Below are 17,418 nucleotides of genomic sequence, written 5' to 3'. Positions count from 1 at the left end.
AGAAGGAGAATGTGACGGAATTATGTAGAAAGAAAAAGAATGTGAAAGTAAAGCTTTTCACTGCACAATCATCCATTTTCCCACTGACTCAAACCACTCCATTTTATTAAAATTATAGATTATTCATATATTAATAGTTAATAAATTAATATTAATATTTAATAAATTAATATTAATAGTATTACATTCACCGTTCATTCCAATTAGACTCCATTGTGCCATTCTCCCTCTCTCTCTCTCTCAGCACCTTCTTCTTCTTCTTCTCCTTCACTTCCTCTGGATTCAGGTTCTGTCGTTTCGGTTCTCTGCCGTCGTAATTGAGGGGAAAACTGCGCCGTTTCAACAATGGACGTGAAAGTTGCACACGGGTTACAACTTTCAGCGGTGGTTCAGCATGAAAAGATTGGGAGAAGACCCAGAGCTGGTCGTTTCGACATGTCTCGGGAACCGCAGAGGCTTCGGCTTTTTGTTTCCACCAGGTTGTCTTCAACCATGACGCGCCGCAGAACAACCGCTGTGGAGGTTTCTTCTTCTTACGACAAAATTTCAGGTTGACTATCAAACCGATGACCTCTTCACCATTTTTCTTTTTTAATTCTCTTGGATTGCGCTCTTGCTGCATTCTACCCGCCTTTGTTCTTGAGCTGAAGGGCCGTTTCTCTCTCTCTTTTTTATTTTTTATTTATTTTTTGCTTAAAGGAATGTTGAAATGATGGATTAGTGATTGCGTTAAGAAGGTACAGCGAAATAATGAACCGTGATTGTGAATTGTCAATGGATTGGAAACAACGATCTGTCCTTGTTGTGTGGAATATTGTGAATCTGCCTCCGAAGTAGCTTCCCATTAGTTGCTTGAGTTTAATTTGATTTTGAGGGCGGTTGGTGAGAGAGATCTCGTGATAAATAATATATGTGAAAATTTGTTCTTTCACCTTGCTGAATAGTGTTGTATGGTGTGATCCATGTAATTTGACTTAACCTGGTGAGGCTTTTGCTTTTGTTTTTGTTGTTGTTAGAGAAAAGAGTTGATACTATAAACTTATTAGAATAATTTTAGATATGATTTTAAAATAACTACTATAAAAAAGTTTTTAATTTTATGTCAATGTATGATTAAGCATTAGTGTAAAAAACTTTTAGATTGAAACTATGTTCTGATTAAATTCTAGATGTTTTGTCCAGTCCATTCTCTTTCTCGTTCCAATTATGTACATAAACATAGATTTTCCTAAGGTTTTATTTTGTTTTTCCAGCAATATCTATATTGAAAACTTTATATGATTAATATGAAAAGATAATACTAGCATTCCCAGATTTTTCAATCCATCGTTAACTACGCCTGCCCAGTTTTGAGCTAGCTTTTATTATCTGCTGATTGAATTACATTTCCTTTTCTGTTGGTTGGTTGAGAAAATTATCGAATCACATCTTCTTAGATGCAGAGCCTGTTTGGATACAAAGCTAGAAGAGCTTTTGAGAGTTTCTCTACTGGAAATAACTCACCAAATAGAGAATATCTTAAAAGCACTTCTAACCTGTATCCAGATATGTAATATGCCTGCATTGAATCTTGTTTGTTTCTGAATAAAGCAAGTGCTATCTGTTTTAATTGTTTACATCTTATGCTGTCATGTTGTTCTCTTAGCTTCAATATTGGAATCTGGACGCGTTCGTTCTCCTCTTGACGAAAAGCTGATTCTAAAGGTAAGGAAAAAACATAATAATTAGTATTTGGTCAATTTTGTTGCTTCTTTCAGTATCTATTTGCTGTTATATGACTTGAATCAATAAAATTGCAGAATAGATCGCAAGAGATCCAGCCATATTTGAATGGACGCTGTATATATCTTGTTGGTCAGTTTCTTGCTTGACTTCTTGTTCTTACATGGTGTGCTTTGAAAATTATTTTGTCACTTAACCTTTGAATTTGACATGCAGGAATGATGGGCTCTGGGAAAACAACTGTGGGGAAGATAATGTCGGAAGTACTTGGTTATTCATTTTGTGACAGGTTAGTGTGTTAATTCCTCATCTTTTCTCCACAGAGAGAAATTGCATTTAATAATAAGTAAATCATGTGTAATTGTAATACCAAAGGACCTATAGAATACAGGAAGAATGATCTTTGTCTGTATAGCAGCTCTGTTATTTTTATTTGTGCAATTATTTCATTTTATTTCAGTATCTGATACGAGTTTCAATATTCAATTAATATCTGAGGGAACTTAGGACATGTAAAAGATGTATAAATGTTTGATTGAATTCAATAGATGAAATCAGGGTGGGTCATGGTTAAGCTGGGGAGTGTGATTTATTACTCTTGTGTACAATGTTTCTGTTAGATCCAATGTACATGTTCTATCACGATACAATTACCCTGTTTCATGACCCACATTAGAGGTCTTGCTGAATATTTTCTCTATTTCTTGCACCTATGGGTTTGTTATTTGTAGTGATACATTGGTGGAGGAGGAGGTAGGAGGAGACTCTGTGGCTGATATTTTCAAGCACCATGGTGAGCCTTTCTTTCGTAATAAGGAGGTCAGTTTGAAAACACCATTTTTCACTTGTCATTCTTCAGTGTCCAGACTTCAGTTTAGTGGTTTTAACTTTTAGATTTTCCTATTTCTTAATCTCATCCAGCATCTGCATTGTCTCTTATCTTCATATTATATGCGGTCGTGGTGTTGAACTGTTTTAATTGGAGTAATAAAAAATAGGCTTACATATGCTTTTAGTCCTTGAAAAATGAAAATATGGGTTCTCATTTTGTTCCCTATTTTTCTTTTTTAATTCTCACATTTAGCTATGTGTTTGTAGTCCTTCATTAGAGACTAAAAGCACTTAATTTTAATCCAATAGAGATCAGATATTGTGGAAGGGGTTAGTAATCCACAAAGCAGCGAATCACCGTTCAAATCCCTACTAAGAAAAGGGGCCCACATTTAGTATATGACCATATCATGAAAAAAAGTCATAGTTGACCAGACATTCTCATGATCCACCTTTTTCCCATTTGCCTTTTCTATGCCGTCAAGCCCTTCTGGCAATCTTGTCCAGTGATATGCAACAGCTGGTGACCTTCTAGCAATTTTCCAGCCATCTCAATTTCTTTCAGTGTCAGCCTACAGTTGAGTCAATTTTCATCTGAGTAAATACCTGTCACCTCAACAAAGCTTCACCATCCTCCATCTGTGGTTTGGTGTTTGGACATGTGTTTGGTTTATTTTATCTCACACTTCACTTGATTGGATGTGGTTTTAGTTCTTGATGAATTTGGAGAAGTTCCAAGGGCTTGCTGTTTTGTCTTTCCAGCAATTCTCACTTCTCCATCTCCAGAAGCCCCGTGTTGCCTTTTCAACTATGCTCAGTGGAATACTTTTCTTTCACTTAAGGATTTTTTTTTTTGTAAAAAGCTTAAAGCTGAAAGCATTAGCCTGAGCTGCAGTGTTAGAATTGTGTTGTTTACGTATTCCATGTTAAAAGGAATTTAGTATTAGTAGACATTATCATTTAGGAAATTGCACTCGCTTACTCTTACGGGTGTTTGGTATATATGGCTTTTAGTTTTATGAGAATCAGAAGTTGGGTTGGGAGTGCTTATTTTGTATTTTTCGTTTATGTTTTAAAAAATAACTTTTTCAGGAAACTATGTTTCCGGTGAATGCTTTTTGGCTAAGTCTCCCACACAATTGTTTCCATGGGAGGAGGTGGGATAACTTTCCTGGGTTTAAAACTGTTTTATTATGATAAAATTTACTTGTTGCTCGTATTAAATCATTTAAGTGGTATATAATTAAGATTGCTTGTAAAAATATCACATTACTCTTCTATTCCGAAAAAACTTGTATAAATATTTCAAAGAATATTTGTGACAAACTAAATAGATTTTAGTTATTCTTAGCAATCATAATTCCCATGATTCTTAGAAATCATGATTTTAGTATAAAGAAACTTCTATTGTACGTACCACATGCTCCCTTAGAGTGTTTATATATGGATGTTTTGACTTTTGCATGATCGAAGTACTAAACAAGAAAGCTTTTTGTCCAGATCTTTCTCTCTACATTATCCTATCATTAGTCCTCTCTTCATCCCTCTCTAAATTCCGTAGGCACTTTGCTATCATGAATTGTTCAGGATTATTTTTGTGGTCCTGTTATTTCATTCGCCATTCCCTTTCCTTGCTTTACCATTTCAGACTGAGGTATTGCGGAAGCTATCCCTGTTGCATCAACTTGTTATTTCTACTGGTGGAGGAGCTGTTATAAGGCCCATAAATTGGTATAAGAATTAAGTCACTACTGAGAAAAGTTTAAACTTTAATCTTTCCAAATAAATATTTTCTCATGTTTACATGGAGTTGCATGTGAATGGCTTTCCAGGAAATATATGCATAAAGGGGTTAGTGTTTGGTTGGACGTACCATTGGAAGCCCTGGCACAGAGAATTGCAGCTGTAGGAACTAATTCTCGCCCCCTTCTACACTATGAAGCAGGGGATCCTTATTCACGGGTAATTACTAATGTTCCATAGTATGACTTTTTTTGTCTTTTCTAAACCCAGCATATTAATTTAGGTATTCAAGCTTTCAAACTGGACCAACTTTTCGTCGTACAAACTTGCATCAAAATTAATTTGTCTTCAAATAACTTTTCCATATGGAATTCACATGCAGGCCTTTATGCGATTGTCTGCTATTTTTGAAGAGAGGGGTGAAGCATACGCCAACGCCAATGCCAGGGTCTCGTTAAAAAGTTTGTCAATTGATCTTTCTTTAATGTTTTGAAATACGAAGTGTGGAATTGTCCAGAATATCTGGGAAAGAACAAACATGCTTTGTATTTATTGTTTTGTTTATTCTTCCTAGATGATAACATTTCACTGCAATATCTGATGTTCTGTTTGTGGCCAGATATAGCAATAAAACTCGGCAAAAGAGATGTGTCCGAATTGTCTCCAACTGATATTGCAATTGAGGTCTTGAGCAATTTCTAACTCTATTTGGTTGGCTCCAGGCAAACTGAAAAATTCCTGGGAGCTACAGTTGAATCTAACTTTTGTATTTTGATCCTTATCTACTGTTATCCCTTTGTATATTTCAGGCGCTGGAACAAATTGACAACTTTTTGAAGGGTGAAGGTGGCAGTTATGCAGAATGTTAATGCCAGCTTTGGTCACAAACTTCATTCAATTGTTCATATTTTTTTTCTATGCAATTTACAATTGCAATTAAGGTCAAGTTGTTGACCTTAATGTACATGTTGTGGGAAATCTCTTTGGAAAAAAAGAGAAGTAATACAACATGGCACTTGTTTACGTAATCTGTGTTAGCAATTTAGCATAATATGATTGTCAATAGCAACGGTATTTAATTTATATGTTTCCTTTATTGTTGATGTATATATTTTCTGGAAAACAAGGTACTGTAATCTGAGTTGAGTTGATCAATATATGTATGTCATCCTCTAACGAGGTTTTCTGGAAAACAAGGTTTCCTATACTTTTATCTTACATGTATCTCCCATGCGTGCAACTGGCGTTTTTGTGTTTTATGCTTGTTCTTGTGCGAAAGATCTCTAAAGCACTTGTCAGTTATTATTTTTTCTGTTTTTCAATTCTAAAAAACTTATTTCTTATTCAAGCAGTCATTGCACAGTTGAAATTGTAACACAGTATTTAACTTACGTATTCCATTGCACTGATGAAAGCATCAGATTTGTAATTTGTGCTGTTAAGAAAATCTTATTTCATATCATTAGGTTAATATCATGTTAAAAAGAAGTTTTGAGGAATCCAACTCTTCACAATATCTCCTGTCGAAATAAAATTCCATAATGTCCAAGATCAAATCTAATAAAGTTTACAACCTCGGTTATGAGGTTCTGATCTTAATCTGAGTAATCCTATTTAGGAGTAAGCAAGTTAAGAAGAATCTTCAGACTCTAAAGACACATGATATACAATTAACACTCGTTTAAATTGTGTGATGTAGAGGTAAAAACGGAGTACAAATGTGAGAAATTCAGTAGTGTGAACAAGAAAAATTGAGTTCATTTACTATGCTGCAAAACCAAATATATGCTTATCTTACGTCAGAGATGAATGAGAATTGGAACCTTATCATTCATAAGATACAAGAGTCTATCTTATATATCTTTTGACCGGAATAAGGTTTTATTCAAATTAGTTTATTTGAATCCTTTGATATTTAACTTAACTGAAACTCGGTAGTACTAATAATATTGTTGTCATATATCTCGTACATACAGACTTACAGACACAGTTATTCTGTCAAATAGGACCCTGATCGAATGCAAGAGTAGCTCTTCATACGAAAATATGAAAATGCACACATTGATTAGCTACATCAATCAAGCCATTAACATATTAAAATCAAATACACCTTTTCATTTATTTATATATTGTAATTGAGTTATAAGCATCCAAGTTGAGATGGCCGAGTTGGTCTAAGGCGCCAGATTAAGGTTCTGGTCCGAAAGGGCGTGGGTTCAAATCCCACTCTCAACATGAAATCTTTTTTTTTCTTTTGTTTTATATGTAGCTTGGTCCTACCAACTAACAAGTATCAAGTGCTTATCTGCACCAAACTACACCCTCCAATAAACAAACAGAGTAGATAGCAAAGGGATAATGTGGGTGACAACCATGGCTTACTCACCTCTTCTTCCCAAACCCTATTACTACCATTATCAACATCAAAGATGTTTCAACCCAAAATGGACAACAAGAGCTTCCTCTGCTGCCCCTGGGATCGACCTCAACACACTCCAATCTGCCATTTCCAAGGTCTTAGTTTATCACCAAATATCTATAATGATTGTCATTCCAAAGGGTCACAACAAGTAACATAATAGTTGCTATGTTTGTCAATTGTTCGATACCATCTCAACAATGTAATTGAGCACTGCAACAAGCTCAAGTTAAGAACAATTGAGATCAAATTAAATTCTTAAGCCACAAGAAAATATTATTCATATCTGAGTAATAAGGTAGTCAAAGAGATATCTGTGGCTTGTTTTGTGCAGAAAGACAGTGATGCTGTTAAAGAGGCACTAGATCAGCTAGGTGAAGTTGGTTGGGCCAAGAAATGGAGTTCTCAGCCATATGTTTCACGTCGTACGGTCAGTCTCCAATTACAAATGTGGCAAAGTGACAACAACTAAACATTAAGCTCTCATCAACCATTCTGGACATAGACATAGCATCCATATGTATACCTGTCCAGTGCTTCCACTGCTCATTCATATGTAAGCTAGTTCATCACTTTTACAACTTTTCACCATTCCAATTTTGTGTACCAGACATCACTGCGAGAGCTGACAACTCTAGGAATAAAAAACGCAGAGAACCTTGCAATTCCTAGTGTTAGAAACGATGTGAGTTTTTCAGAAGTCCTTTGTTTTTTAGTATCAAATGCAACGAGCAGTGTTTTTTCAATATGTAATGTGCAAATATCTCATACTTTAAAATGTGGAAACTCTTTCAATCTTGAAAACATAACATATGTTTCATGTTAGTTGTAGCATTCTTAACCAAACAAAAATCTCTCATGATGCAGGCAGCTTTTCTTTTTACTGTGGTTGGAACAACAGGATTTTTTGCTGTTCTAGCTGGGCAGCTTCCCGGGGTATCAATAACACACTTCTGTTTTGCTCTGTATGTCTGTTTAATGATATAGTATAATAAAGCTATAGAAACCATAGTGAAAGATTAAGCAACTATTTCCTTTCCTACACACTGTAGTCATAATCAGTAAAAGATTAGTAGCACAAGCAATTAATTTCGTTGAGTTTTTTTTAAAAATACTTAAACTATCTAAAAAATATTTTATTGATAGCAATCACACTAATTATATTCTCATTATTCATTAATACAACAAAATACAAATACTCATATTAAAATATGAGTAAATAAGGAAAGAAAATCTAAGATTAGGCAGAAGTTATAAAATGTTTTATAAAAAGATCAACAATTTCTTTGAAAATGTGCTTTGTAATAAGGACAAAGAAAATATATTCTACTTCATTAGTGATTCTTAAGACTCTATTTATGCTGGTGGTTTTCAAATAAGAATTGTTTTATTGTTGTAAGTTGACATACTCATGTATTTAGTTTGTGACCTTGTGTATTAAAGAAAAGCTAATGGTGGTGTTTGGTTGAGACGTGGGAATGAAAATCCTTTTACACTTGCTTGACATAGCTAAAAAAATATATAGAAAACAGAAATAAATTTGGTTGAAAATACTTTCCTGATCATTTTCATCTTACTACTTTCCATTCACTCAACCAAGCAGACCTTAAAAGAATTTTGACTTTTGTTTCTATCTCTGATCATGTATGCTGACTCTTGTAGGACTGGGGTTTTTTTGTTCCATACTTGATTGGGAGTATTTCCTTAGTGGTTTTGGCTGTGGGTAGCATATCCCCAGGGTAAGAAATAAATTACGAATTGTGCTTACCAAGTAGCAATAGGTAACAATCTTTAGTGTTAATTTGCTTTACATTAATGCTCTAAGTTGCTAGTGTAGGCTTCTCCAAGCTGCTATTAGCAGCTTCTCATCACTTTTTCCTGATTATCAAGAGAGGATTGCCAGACATGAAGCAGCTCACTTTTTGAGTACTGCCCTTCTCTTTTTTTGGCTGATATGCATGCACATAGCATAAGAATGTGACTTTGCTCTAACTCATTATGTTTCATTTAGTTGCTTATCTCCTTGGCTTACCCATTTTGGGCTACTCACTGGATATTGGGAAAGAGCATGTCAATCTCATTGATGACAGGCTTGAAAAGCTTATCTATAGCGGTCAGCTTGATGCTAAAGAGCTAGATAGGTACTTATCAGCCACCTTTAATTGCTCTAACACACAAGACTTAACATGAAGAAATTGAGAGAGTTGTAACTTCCCTTTGTTCATATCAGATTAGCTGTTGTGTCAATGGCTGGATTGGCAGCAGAAGGTTTAACATATGACAAGGTGATTGGACAATCTGCTGATCTTTTCACTCTGCAGGTTAGAAATCCTCTATCATTTTGTAAGATGTGATATTATTATACAACTCCCTACCATTTCAAATAATAGTACTCAAAAGAAATATTTTCCTTGCAGAGATTTCTTAACAGAACCAAGCCACCACTCAGCAAAGATCAGCAACAAAATCTCACAAGATGGGCTGTATGTTTTCTGATATGTATATTTACAGTTTGGTAATTTTTAAGAGTACATGTACCCCCAAATTCGTGCACTTTTATGCTTAAAAGCTCATGTTTGCAGGTTCTGTTTGCTGCTTCTCTCTTAAAAAACAACAAGGTGCTTCATGAAGCCTTAATGGAAGCAATGGCAAAGAAGGCAAGCGTATTAGAGTGCATTCAGACAATCGAAAATGCAGCATAGTTCGACGTTAAACGGTTTCTGAGCGGATACATCAAATTATAGTATAAACAAAGTTTGTGAATTGCAAATTACAATTTTAAGCTGTTTCTTTGTTCATAATCACTCATGATTCAAATTAATGTGCATTCAACTTCCCATTACTTTTTGACATACAAATCCTCTTAGCATTCCCTTTCATACATGTAATTAGAGGCGTGGGAGTCTTAGGTATTAGTAAATTGCAAGAATGAGATACTAACATAGTTGAAACAGTGGCAGACACAATCCGAGGTTTGAGGTTTTGAATGATATACCCCATGCTAATAAAACCACATTTCATTTCATCGTCTATCTATGCTTAAGAAATATTAGTTTACATATTTCAGCATCATTTATTTTCAGATCTTACGTTATCTCTCTCTCTCTCTCTGTATATATATATATATATATATATATATATATATATATAATAATTCTAAATACTAGAATTACATCTTCCTCTAACTGTGTCTATGATTTTGAAACACATTAAATGTGTAAAACTGTAAGAATTATAATATTTGATCAAGGTTGATCAGGCCAATCAGTAGGGTCCCCTTCATAGAAGAGACCATCGACGATTTGGTCAATTACGGAGTCGATGAATGCGTTGCAGCCGACAGAGAAGATTCGACCAACTCTGTTTCGGGCACTGGAGAACCATGCAAAGAGAGCTGCACAAGTTACAGCACCCAAACACACCCCACCCGCTTCAGTGATTCCTTCAATATCCATCTTTCTGAACACAGAGTTCCCTGTCACCACTTCCATTGCCACTGTTCCTGCAAACACCATCTGCTCCAAACCCAACACATCACATTAACCTAAGTAATATGTTATCAAAAAACAAATGAATGAGTTTCAACTGCATGCACACAATTTCCTAAATATTTTATAGGTCATATAAATTTGTTAAAACGTAAGTAAATATCAGTTGAGATGGCCGAGTTGGTCTAAGGCGCCAGATTAAGGTTCTGGTCCGAAAGGGCGTGGGTTCAAATCCCACTCTCAACAAAATGTTGAATTTTTTATTTTTTTTATCTATATATTATATAAATCAGCAATTCTTCTGACAAGAATAGTTAGAGGCATGAAAAATGGAAAATTGCTATATACCATTGCTAGACGACCAGAGATGATCTCAAAATCTTGACTCTTCTTAGAGCTCTCGATGTAGTCGGAAAGTGCAGCGAAGAATGGTAACACCTCATCGCCACCCTCCCTGCGAGTCTTGATGACGCCAAATCGATCTGAACCGTAGGATCTCAGAGTACACAACCGCGGCTGCAACACGATGTTCGTGTTCGCGCCTTCTGTCTCCACCGCTTTCGGTTTCGGGATCGTCACCTGAACCGGACCGCCCAGTTCTCTTCCCCGAACCGCCGTTCTAGCCGGCCGCAGTTCACAGTGCGTCACACGCGCAGCAGCAGATGCCATAGAGAGAGGGGTTTTGCAGAGTTGAAGAATTAAAAGAGTGTGAAAGGAAAAAAAGTACAGGAGAAGGATTTGAGAGATGAGGAACGAAAAATTTAGACGGTTACGTGTGGGTTGATTGGTCTGGTTCGTTAACGTGGTTTTCAAATATGAGACCAAGACATTAGGGTGGGGTCGTGAAAATGAATGATTGGTTGCGGAATCAATTGGAATACGTAGCTGCTTGGAAAATCAGACAAATTCTTGGTAAGCTCTTTTTTCTCCTCTTCTCTACATAATTTCACAACCATAATTTTCTATTCTTCTTCCTTCATTTTGGGAGTCAAAAAAGTTTCTCACAAACCCAGTTCACTACTCTGTAGACCATTTTTAATCTATGAAACTTTAAGCAAACACCTAGTGTGCAATTTTGTAATGATACAAATCTGTCACTAATATTAATGTTTTTTTTAATAATTTGAAGACTAATTTATTGTTTTAAAAATACATTAACTAAAGAAAAATTTGACAAAAATTAGAGAAACCAATAACACATTTTTCCAAACATTATATACTGTAGGTGTCTTGTTTAGTCCCTTTCTTTTGGACTGATTGCATGCTTAGGAATGTGTATTACATGTGTAGTTTTATGAATAAATATGAATCTATATTAATTTAGGGTTATAATGGCACCTTCACTCTAGTGGTCAAAGTTTCTTATGAATATATTCGAGCCTCATGCGTTAAATCATAATTTATTGCAATTTTGTTTGGAGTGGAATAAATTTAAGGTAAGGAAAACTAATTTGTCTATTTAGTACAGTTTTAATGACAATTTGAATGAGTTTAGGAATTGATATTAAACGGGGTGGTTGTAAATGAAAATGGATAAAGATATATTATAATAATTGTACATTGTGTTACCTTAGTTTTGAATAATGAAGTTATGGTGAATGGTTATATAATTGGGTTGATTTCTTTTAGTAGATGGAAAATGATGAATTTTCTGGTTGGTTTAATGTTGAAATTGAAAAAAATAGATGTTAGATAAAAATGTTTATGACATAATGTTTTGGTTCAGCTTTTGTATGAAAGTTGTCATTGAAGCTAAAAGTATTTTTTGAGTTATAAATGTTAGGTGGATGTGATGATTTGAAAAAATAGGTATGTTGTTATGATTTCGGATGATATTAAATTAATTGAGAATATGCTGGTAGATGGTATAATTTTGAATCCTTGTCTAACTACAAGGATGCTTAGTTTTATGGTATTTTTGTGAAACAAATAATAATTTTTTTTGGAATGATTTGTACTTTAATTTTGCTTACGTAAGAATTGTTTTGTCAACTTTATTGGAGATAACTTTATTGGAGATAAGTTAGGATTGTTTGAGATGGATGTCTAAATTGTACAAGTTGAATAACGTTCTAGGAAGGATTGTCAAGAATGATAATGAAAACGGAGTGATATCTATTTGTAAAAAATTCTTCGACATTCAAGTCAATAAAAATTTAAAAAGATATGAAAATAATTAAATGAGTAAAAAGATATTGAATTAATGTTATCTAATAACATTGCTCACATTTATTTTACAATTTTTATTATAATATAAAAGTGTTATCAAAGTTTTTCCATAACTTGAAGTCACATAGTGTTAAAATACAAACATTATTGATGAAAAAAGGTGAAACAAATTTTGTAAAGAGTGGATTTAGCCGTTGGAATCATTCCCTCACATTCACGGGTAGCCATTCCTCCCTCCACGTGGGATTTAGATCTCTACACTATATATGTATATATTAACCTTGGTTCATTAAAATAAGAAAATTGAATTATTAAAAATCTTATATAATTTTTGAAAAATACAAGTATAAAATATAATTATAATTAAAATTATAAATACTATAGTTTATGTTGCAATTATTAAAAGTATAGTAAATTAATAAACTAACTAACGACTTGTATGGCCTATATTGTATTAAATTACTAGTAAATTATATTGTCTATATTATAGAGAATTTGGATTAGGAAACTGTTTCAACTTAAATCGATAAAAAAAATATTGAAGGTCAATGTGTCCAGTTGTATTAAATATTTGAATAAAGAGTTCCTTAAGACCTGAATTATTTAAATTTAGAGAATAAAATTAAAATTAAATTAGAAATAATAATTTAAAACATTTTGTTCTTAATTTATTAGCAAAAAATATATATTTTTAAAATTATAAACCATTTATATTGACTGTAGCTTGTGAAATTATGTGAATCTCATGAACATATTATATATTTGAGACTACAATTGAGAAAAGATAGGTTTATCAAAAATTTTATTTAGGTATGTTTCATGTTTTCTTGCCATTGTTTTCTTTTTGTTTCTCTTTTCATTTATATAAAACGATTTTATACTTTGTCCGTCCAAATTAATTGACCTATAATTTATTCGTAACATGAATAAGTCGATGTATTTATTTAAGATGTTGAAGTTTTGGAAATATTATTGGAAGTTCTTTAAGAATATCCAAAGTTTTTCTGTTTTACCTTTTATGTGTTAGAGTTGCTTTTTGTAAGCAAAATATCTTTTAAGTTAGAGGAAATAACTTACAAGTGTGTTGAAATAAAATGAAGAATTGTTCGGTATTGATAAGTGAAATCGATATTACTATATTCTTTAAATTTTAAATGTTGATATTCATTTCGTTAGTTTTGAGTTATAATTAATTTGAGTTAGTATATCTAATAGTTACAAAAAAAATATTTTCAATGTTAAAAATCTCTTAAAAAGGATTGATATTGGATTATGTGTTAGTTTTGTAATATATGATTTTCTAATTTTTACATGAATTCCTTGAACTCTAGATTAGATGCAGGATGATGCTTAAACTATGACAAATATTACTAAAGCATATCATTGTCTCTCAAAAGTTATTTTTGATTATTCAAGTTATAACTTTCTAAATAATTTATTCTCCTGAACTCTCATTGTTTAAAATACAAGTAGTCACTCAAGTATTAAAGTGTTAGTAATTTGAGGTACACTTTATAAATTAGCAGTTTGATGCAAACTAGTCAACTAATGGTGTAACACTTGAGTGATCAATATTGATTATTTTTAATTGAAAGTTAGGTGTTCAAATGTTTAAGTAAGAAAGAGCTCGAGTCAATTTTCTCTCATTTGAATCATCCCTCAATTGATAAGAGGTGTCTCTTAAGCGATAGATAACTTCGACAAATGAGAGTCGATGACTTTCTATTTTTGTAAAGATAAGTCACTTAAATGAAGATGTATCCCTTATTTTAATTACATATTTTTAAGTGTGACGCGTGTTATGTGATTAAATATACACATGCACACATATATGCAATTCTAAGTGATATGACTGAAATTAATGGAGTTAATTGGATTTAGAAAATGTTTATACTTTGAATATCATGACCAATATATCATTAAGGTAACTAATATAGCTAAATTAAAAAACGAGATATTATAACTTTAATAATAGTCTAATCACATTTATTAAAACATTACATTGGTGAAAATAAAAATAAATAAATTTTTACATTGAAAATTATGAAGTAAATGTAAATGGAATGAATCGTCCTAATACACTAAATTCATTGATAATAAAAAATGTTTCTAGTGAGTTAAGTATTAGTTTCTAACAACATATATTTAATAAAAAAGATATTCGAAAGATGTCAAATTATCATGATATCATAAAAGTATAAGCTGTTATAATTGTAAATTATGAATAATATATATATATATATATATAAAAGAATTAACTTTTGCAATTTCTCAAAATGACTTACTCCACAATTAAAAATATTTTTATCAAATAAATACACATGATAAATAATATTAATGATCTATATTGAATAGTTATATTTTTTACATAATCATTTTTTTAAATGTTTAATACAAAAAATATGTTTTTAGTTTATGTAAATATAATTATATTTACCTTACTTAGTTCCTTTAGAAATATATGTTATTTTAAAATCTTTAATATTTTCTAACTAGTTATAGTCCTTGTCATTGATCATCGTAGTTAGTTTAACATTAAAAAATTTAATTAATATAATTAAGGTAAATAAGACTATTGGAATTAAAAAAATATGTTATTTAATTAGACAATTATTTATTATTGAATGTAAAATTAATTATTATTTACTTCATTTAATAATTTACTTTTAATATTGTATTTTCATTAAAACTATATAATTTACTCATACACTTGTATTTTACTTTTTTATATTTAAAATTTATATTATAATTTTGAATGATTTAAAAATATTTTTTTTTCAATTTATAGTAGTAAAGTAAAAGTTTCTAACATAATTTATTCTATTGGATTCTCATGCTTCAAAAGACAAGTAGTGACTTCAAGTTTTAAAGTGTTAGTAATACGAGGTAGACTTTATAAATTAGTAGTTTGATGTAAATTAGTCAAGTAATGGAGTAACAATTGTGTGAGGAAAAATCAATATGAGAAAAAAATTAATATCAATTATTTCAATTGAAAGTTAGATGTTTAAATGTTTAAGTAAGAAAGAGGTTGAACAAATTATCTCTCATTTAAATCATCCCTCAATTGATAAGAAATATTTTGTTTTAAAGATAAGTCAATCAAATGATGATGTATCACTCATATCCCTTATTTAATTACATATTTTTTAAGTGTGATAAGTGTTTTATGTGATTAGATATATACGTGCATATGCAATTTTGGAAGTGATATGATATGTATTAAATTAGTTAAATTAATTGGATTTAGAAAATATTCATGTTTTGGATGATATCATGGCCAATTTATCATTAAGTATTAAATAAAATAGCTCACTTAAAAATATGACAACATGATAATCTAATCGCATTAAAAACATAGATTAAAACATTAAATGGTTAAAGATAAAATTAAATTTTTGCATTGAAATTTATGGAGTAAATACCATGAATGGTCTTAATCTACTATACTCATACTAGATTATCAAAAGTTAAGTGTTAATTTCTAACAAAATATACTTAATAATTTGTTTATTTAAAAAATGTAAAGTTGTAACAAAATACCATAATATCATAAAAATATAATTGTAAATTACAAATCAAATACAGGTTATATAGTTATTAGGCTATTTAAAATAAAAAATAGTGTTGCGATGTGAAAGATATCTAACTTTTGTAATTTCTCACCATGATATCTAACTCCATAAATACAAATATTATTAACCAATAAATATACTTGATAAATAATATTAATAATCTATATTAAATAGTTTTATTTATGATATAATATTTTTTTTAAATGTTTAATAAAAAATTATGTTTTTAGTTTTTATAATTATGATTATATTTACCTTTTCTAGTTCCTTTAAAAATATTTTTTAATTTAAAATCTTTAATATTTTCTAACCAGCTATAGTTCTTATCATTAATCACGTAGTTGGTTTAACATTGCAAATATTAATTAATATAATTAAGGCAAGACAGACAATTTAAGTTAAAATAAATATGTTATTTAATTAAACAATTATTTATTATTTAATTTTAAAAGTAATTATTATTTTCTTCATTTAATAATTTATTTTAATTAAAAGTATATAATTTACTTATACACTTGTAATTTATTTTTTGTATTTTAATTTTGATATTATAATTTTGAAGGCTTTTTTTTTTTCAATTTATCGCAGTAAGTATTTTATCTTTAAAGATAAAAAATATTAAATATGGTTAATATATTTATAATTACTAGTTATGATATATTAAAATTGGGTGCAATATGAAAAACAACTATTTTGCCTTAACTTTGCATAATGTGTATCTAACATAAATAGTAATTTTAATGTTGTATTAATATATCTTGTCACTAATCATTCTATAGGTATAAAATGAAAAATGTATAAATATAAAATACAAATTACACGTAAACATTTAATTTAAATAATATTTAATAGAAAGTCATTATTTTAAAAAAATATTGTTCTTAATATATCAATAAAATGTCACACACGTGCAAGCCAGAGTGGCCCTGTTAACTTATTTTAATAACTCTAAAGATATGATTTAAAAAAAATATTAAAAAACTCAATAAATTATAGAACAATATCACTTATAAAAATTAAATTAGAAAGAAAAGACATTACTTTCATTGATTATAAAATCATATATAATAATGATGATTGAAACTTATAAATACTGACTGTTAAAAGTGATAACTCAGGAATATTGACTTAAATATTTTTTTACAGAAAATACAATGTATCACGTTTGTCAAATCAATGAACACGATAAAAAAATAATGATTTTGGTAAAAAAGAAATAGGAATATTGTTCACCTACCAAATAAAATTTAATCATTTATAGCTATCATAATGTCTAAGATTTATGATTAGGTATAAAAAAATTTCCTTTCACCAAACATTCTTTATAGAAGAAAATAATAGTGTAATAAAAGAAAACGAACGATAGTAAATTTTAGAACAAGATATTAGAATTACTAAACAAACGAATGAACATAGTTTACTATATATACAATTTTTTTTTAAAAATATTGTATTTAAAATTCAAAGTAAT

At 30.6% G+C, this 17,418-nt stretch overlaps 3 protein-coding genes and 2 non-coding genes across 5 annotated transcripts; 4 read left to right on the top strand and 1 right to left on the bottom strand.

Moving 5' to 3' along the window:
- The first annotated feature begins 26 nt into the window (after nt 1–26).
- Nucleotides 27–5,489, top strand: LOC137812414 (shikimate kinase 1, chloroplastic). Its single transcript, XM_068614380.1, has 10 exons — nt 27–550; nt 1,646–1,704; nt 1,800–1,854; nt 1,939–2,011; nt 2,454–2,541; nt 4,202–4,284; nt 4,386–4,515; nt 4,679–4,757; nt 4,916–4,980; nt 5,106–5,489. The coding sequence occupies exons 1-10, from the start codon at nt 346–348 to the stop codon at nt 5,163–5,165; spliced, it is 897 nt and encodes a 298-aa protein (XP_068470481.1). The 5' UTR covers nt 27–345; the 3' UTR covers nt 5,166–5,489.
- A 961-nt stretch (nt 5,490–6,450) lies between these two features.
- Nucleotides 6,451–6,531, top strand: TRNAL-AAG (transfer RNA leucine (anticodon AAG)). Its single transcript has one exon. It is a non-coding gene; the product is annotated as a tRNA-Leu (tRNA).
- Nucleotides 6,532–6,626: 95 nt separating this feature from the next.
- Nucleotides 6,627–9,745, top strand: LOC137812412 (uncharacterized). The gene is made up of 10 exons (XM_068614378.1): nt 6,627–6,810; nt 7,050–7,145; nt 7,326–7,400; nt 7,583–7,651; nt 8,378–8,454; nt 8,553–8,641; nt 8,727–8,856; nt 8,946–9,036; nt 9,133–9,198; nt 9,298–9,745. Exons 1-10 carry the CDS (start codon nt 6,655–6,657, stop codon nt 9,415–9,417), a joined length of 969 nt encoding a protein of 322 aa, XP_068470479.1. The 5' UTR covers nt 6,627–6,654; the 3' UTR covers nt 9,418–9,745.
- LOC137812413 (stress enhanced protein 2, chloroplastic) lies at nt 9,718–10,994 on the bottom strand. Its single transcript, XM_068614379.1, has 2 exons — nt 10,552–10,994; nt 9,718–10,230 (listed from the first exon to the last, which is right to left on the bottom strand). The coding sequence occupies exons 1-2, from the start codon at nt 10,870–10,872 to the stop codon at nt 9,961–9,963; spliced, it is 591 nt and encodes a 196-aa protein (XP_068470480.1). The 5' UTR covers nt 10,873–10,994; the 3' UTR covers nt 9,718–9,960.
- TRNAL-AAG (transfer RNA leucine (anticodon AAG)) lies at nt 10,369–10,449 on the top strand. Its single transcript has one exon. It is a non-coding gene; the product is annotated as a tRNA-Leu (tRNA).
- Nucleotides 10,995–17,418: the final 6,424 nt, after the last annotated feature.

The sequence above is a fragment of the Phaseolus vulgaris genome, chromosome 2, assembly GCF_000499845.2.
Source record: "Phaseolus vulgaris cultivar G19833 chromosome 2, P. vulgaris v2.0, whole genome shotgun sequence".
Taxonomy (NCBI): domain Eukaryota; kingdom Viridiplantae; phylum Streptophyta; class Magnoliopsida; order Fabales; family Fabaceae; genus Phaseolus; species Phaseolus vulgaris.
The sequence above is the reverse complement of the archived record's forward strand: the minus strand, read 5'-3'. Positions and strand labels throughout refer to the sequence as shown.

Bases quoted from the DNA above. Each gene is read 5' to 3' on its own strand.
- LOC137812414 (XM_068614380.1), top strand. From the start codon at position 346: ATGGACGTGAAAGTTGCACACGGGTTACAACTTTCAGCGGTGGTTCAG. The intron at 4,285-4,385 runs GTATAAGAATTA...ATGGCTTTCCAG, and splicing joins GTTATAAGGCCCATAAATTG to GAAATATATGCATAAAGGGG. The intron at 4,981-5,105 runs GTCTTGAGCAAT...TGTATATTTCAG, and splicing joins CAACTGATATTGCAATTGAG to GCGCTGGAACAAATTGACAA.
- LOC137812412 (XM_068614378.1), top strand. From the start codon at position 6,655: ATGTGGGTGACAACCATGGCTTACTCACCTCTTCTTCCCAAACCCTAT. The intron at 7,401-7,582 runs GTGAGTTTTTCA...CTCATGATGCAG, and splicing joins TTCCTAGTGTTAGAAACGAT to GCAGCTTTTCTTTTTACTGT. The intron at 9,199-9,297 runs GTATGTTTTCTG...TCATGTTTGCAG, and splicing joins AAAATCTCACAAGATGGGCT to GTTCTGTTTGCTGCTTCTCT.
- LOC137812413 (XM_068614379.1), bottom strand. From the start codon at position 10,872: ATGGCATCTGCTGCTGCGCGTGTGACGCACTGTGAACTGCGGCCGGCT. The intron at 10,231-10,551 runs GTATATAGCAAT...GGTTTGGAGCAG, and splicing joins TCTCTGGTCGTCTAGCAATG to ATGGTGTTTGCAGGAACAGT.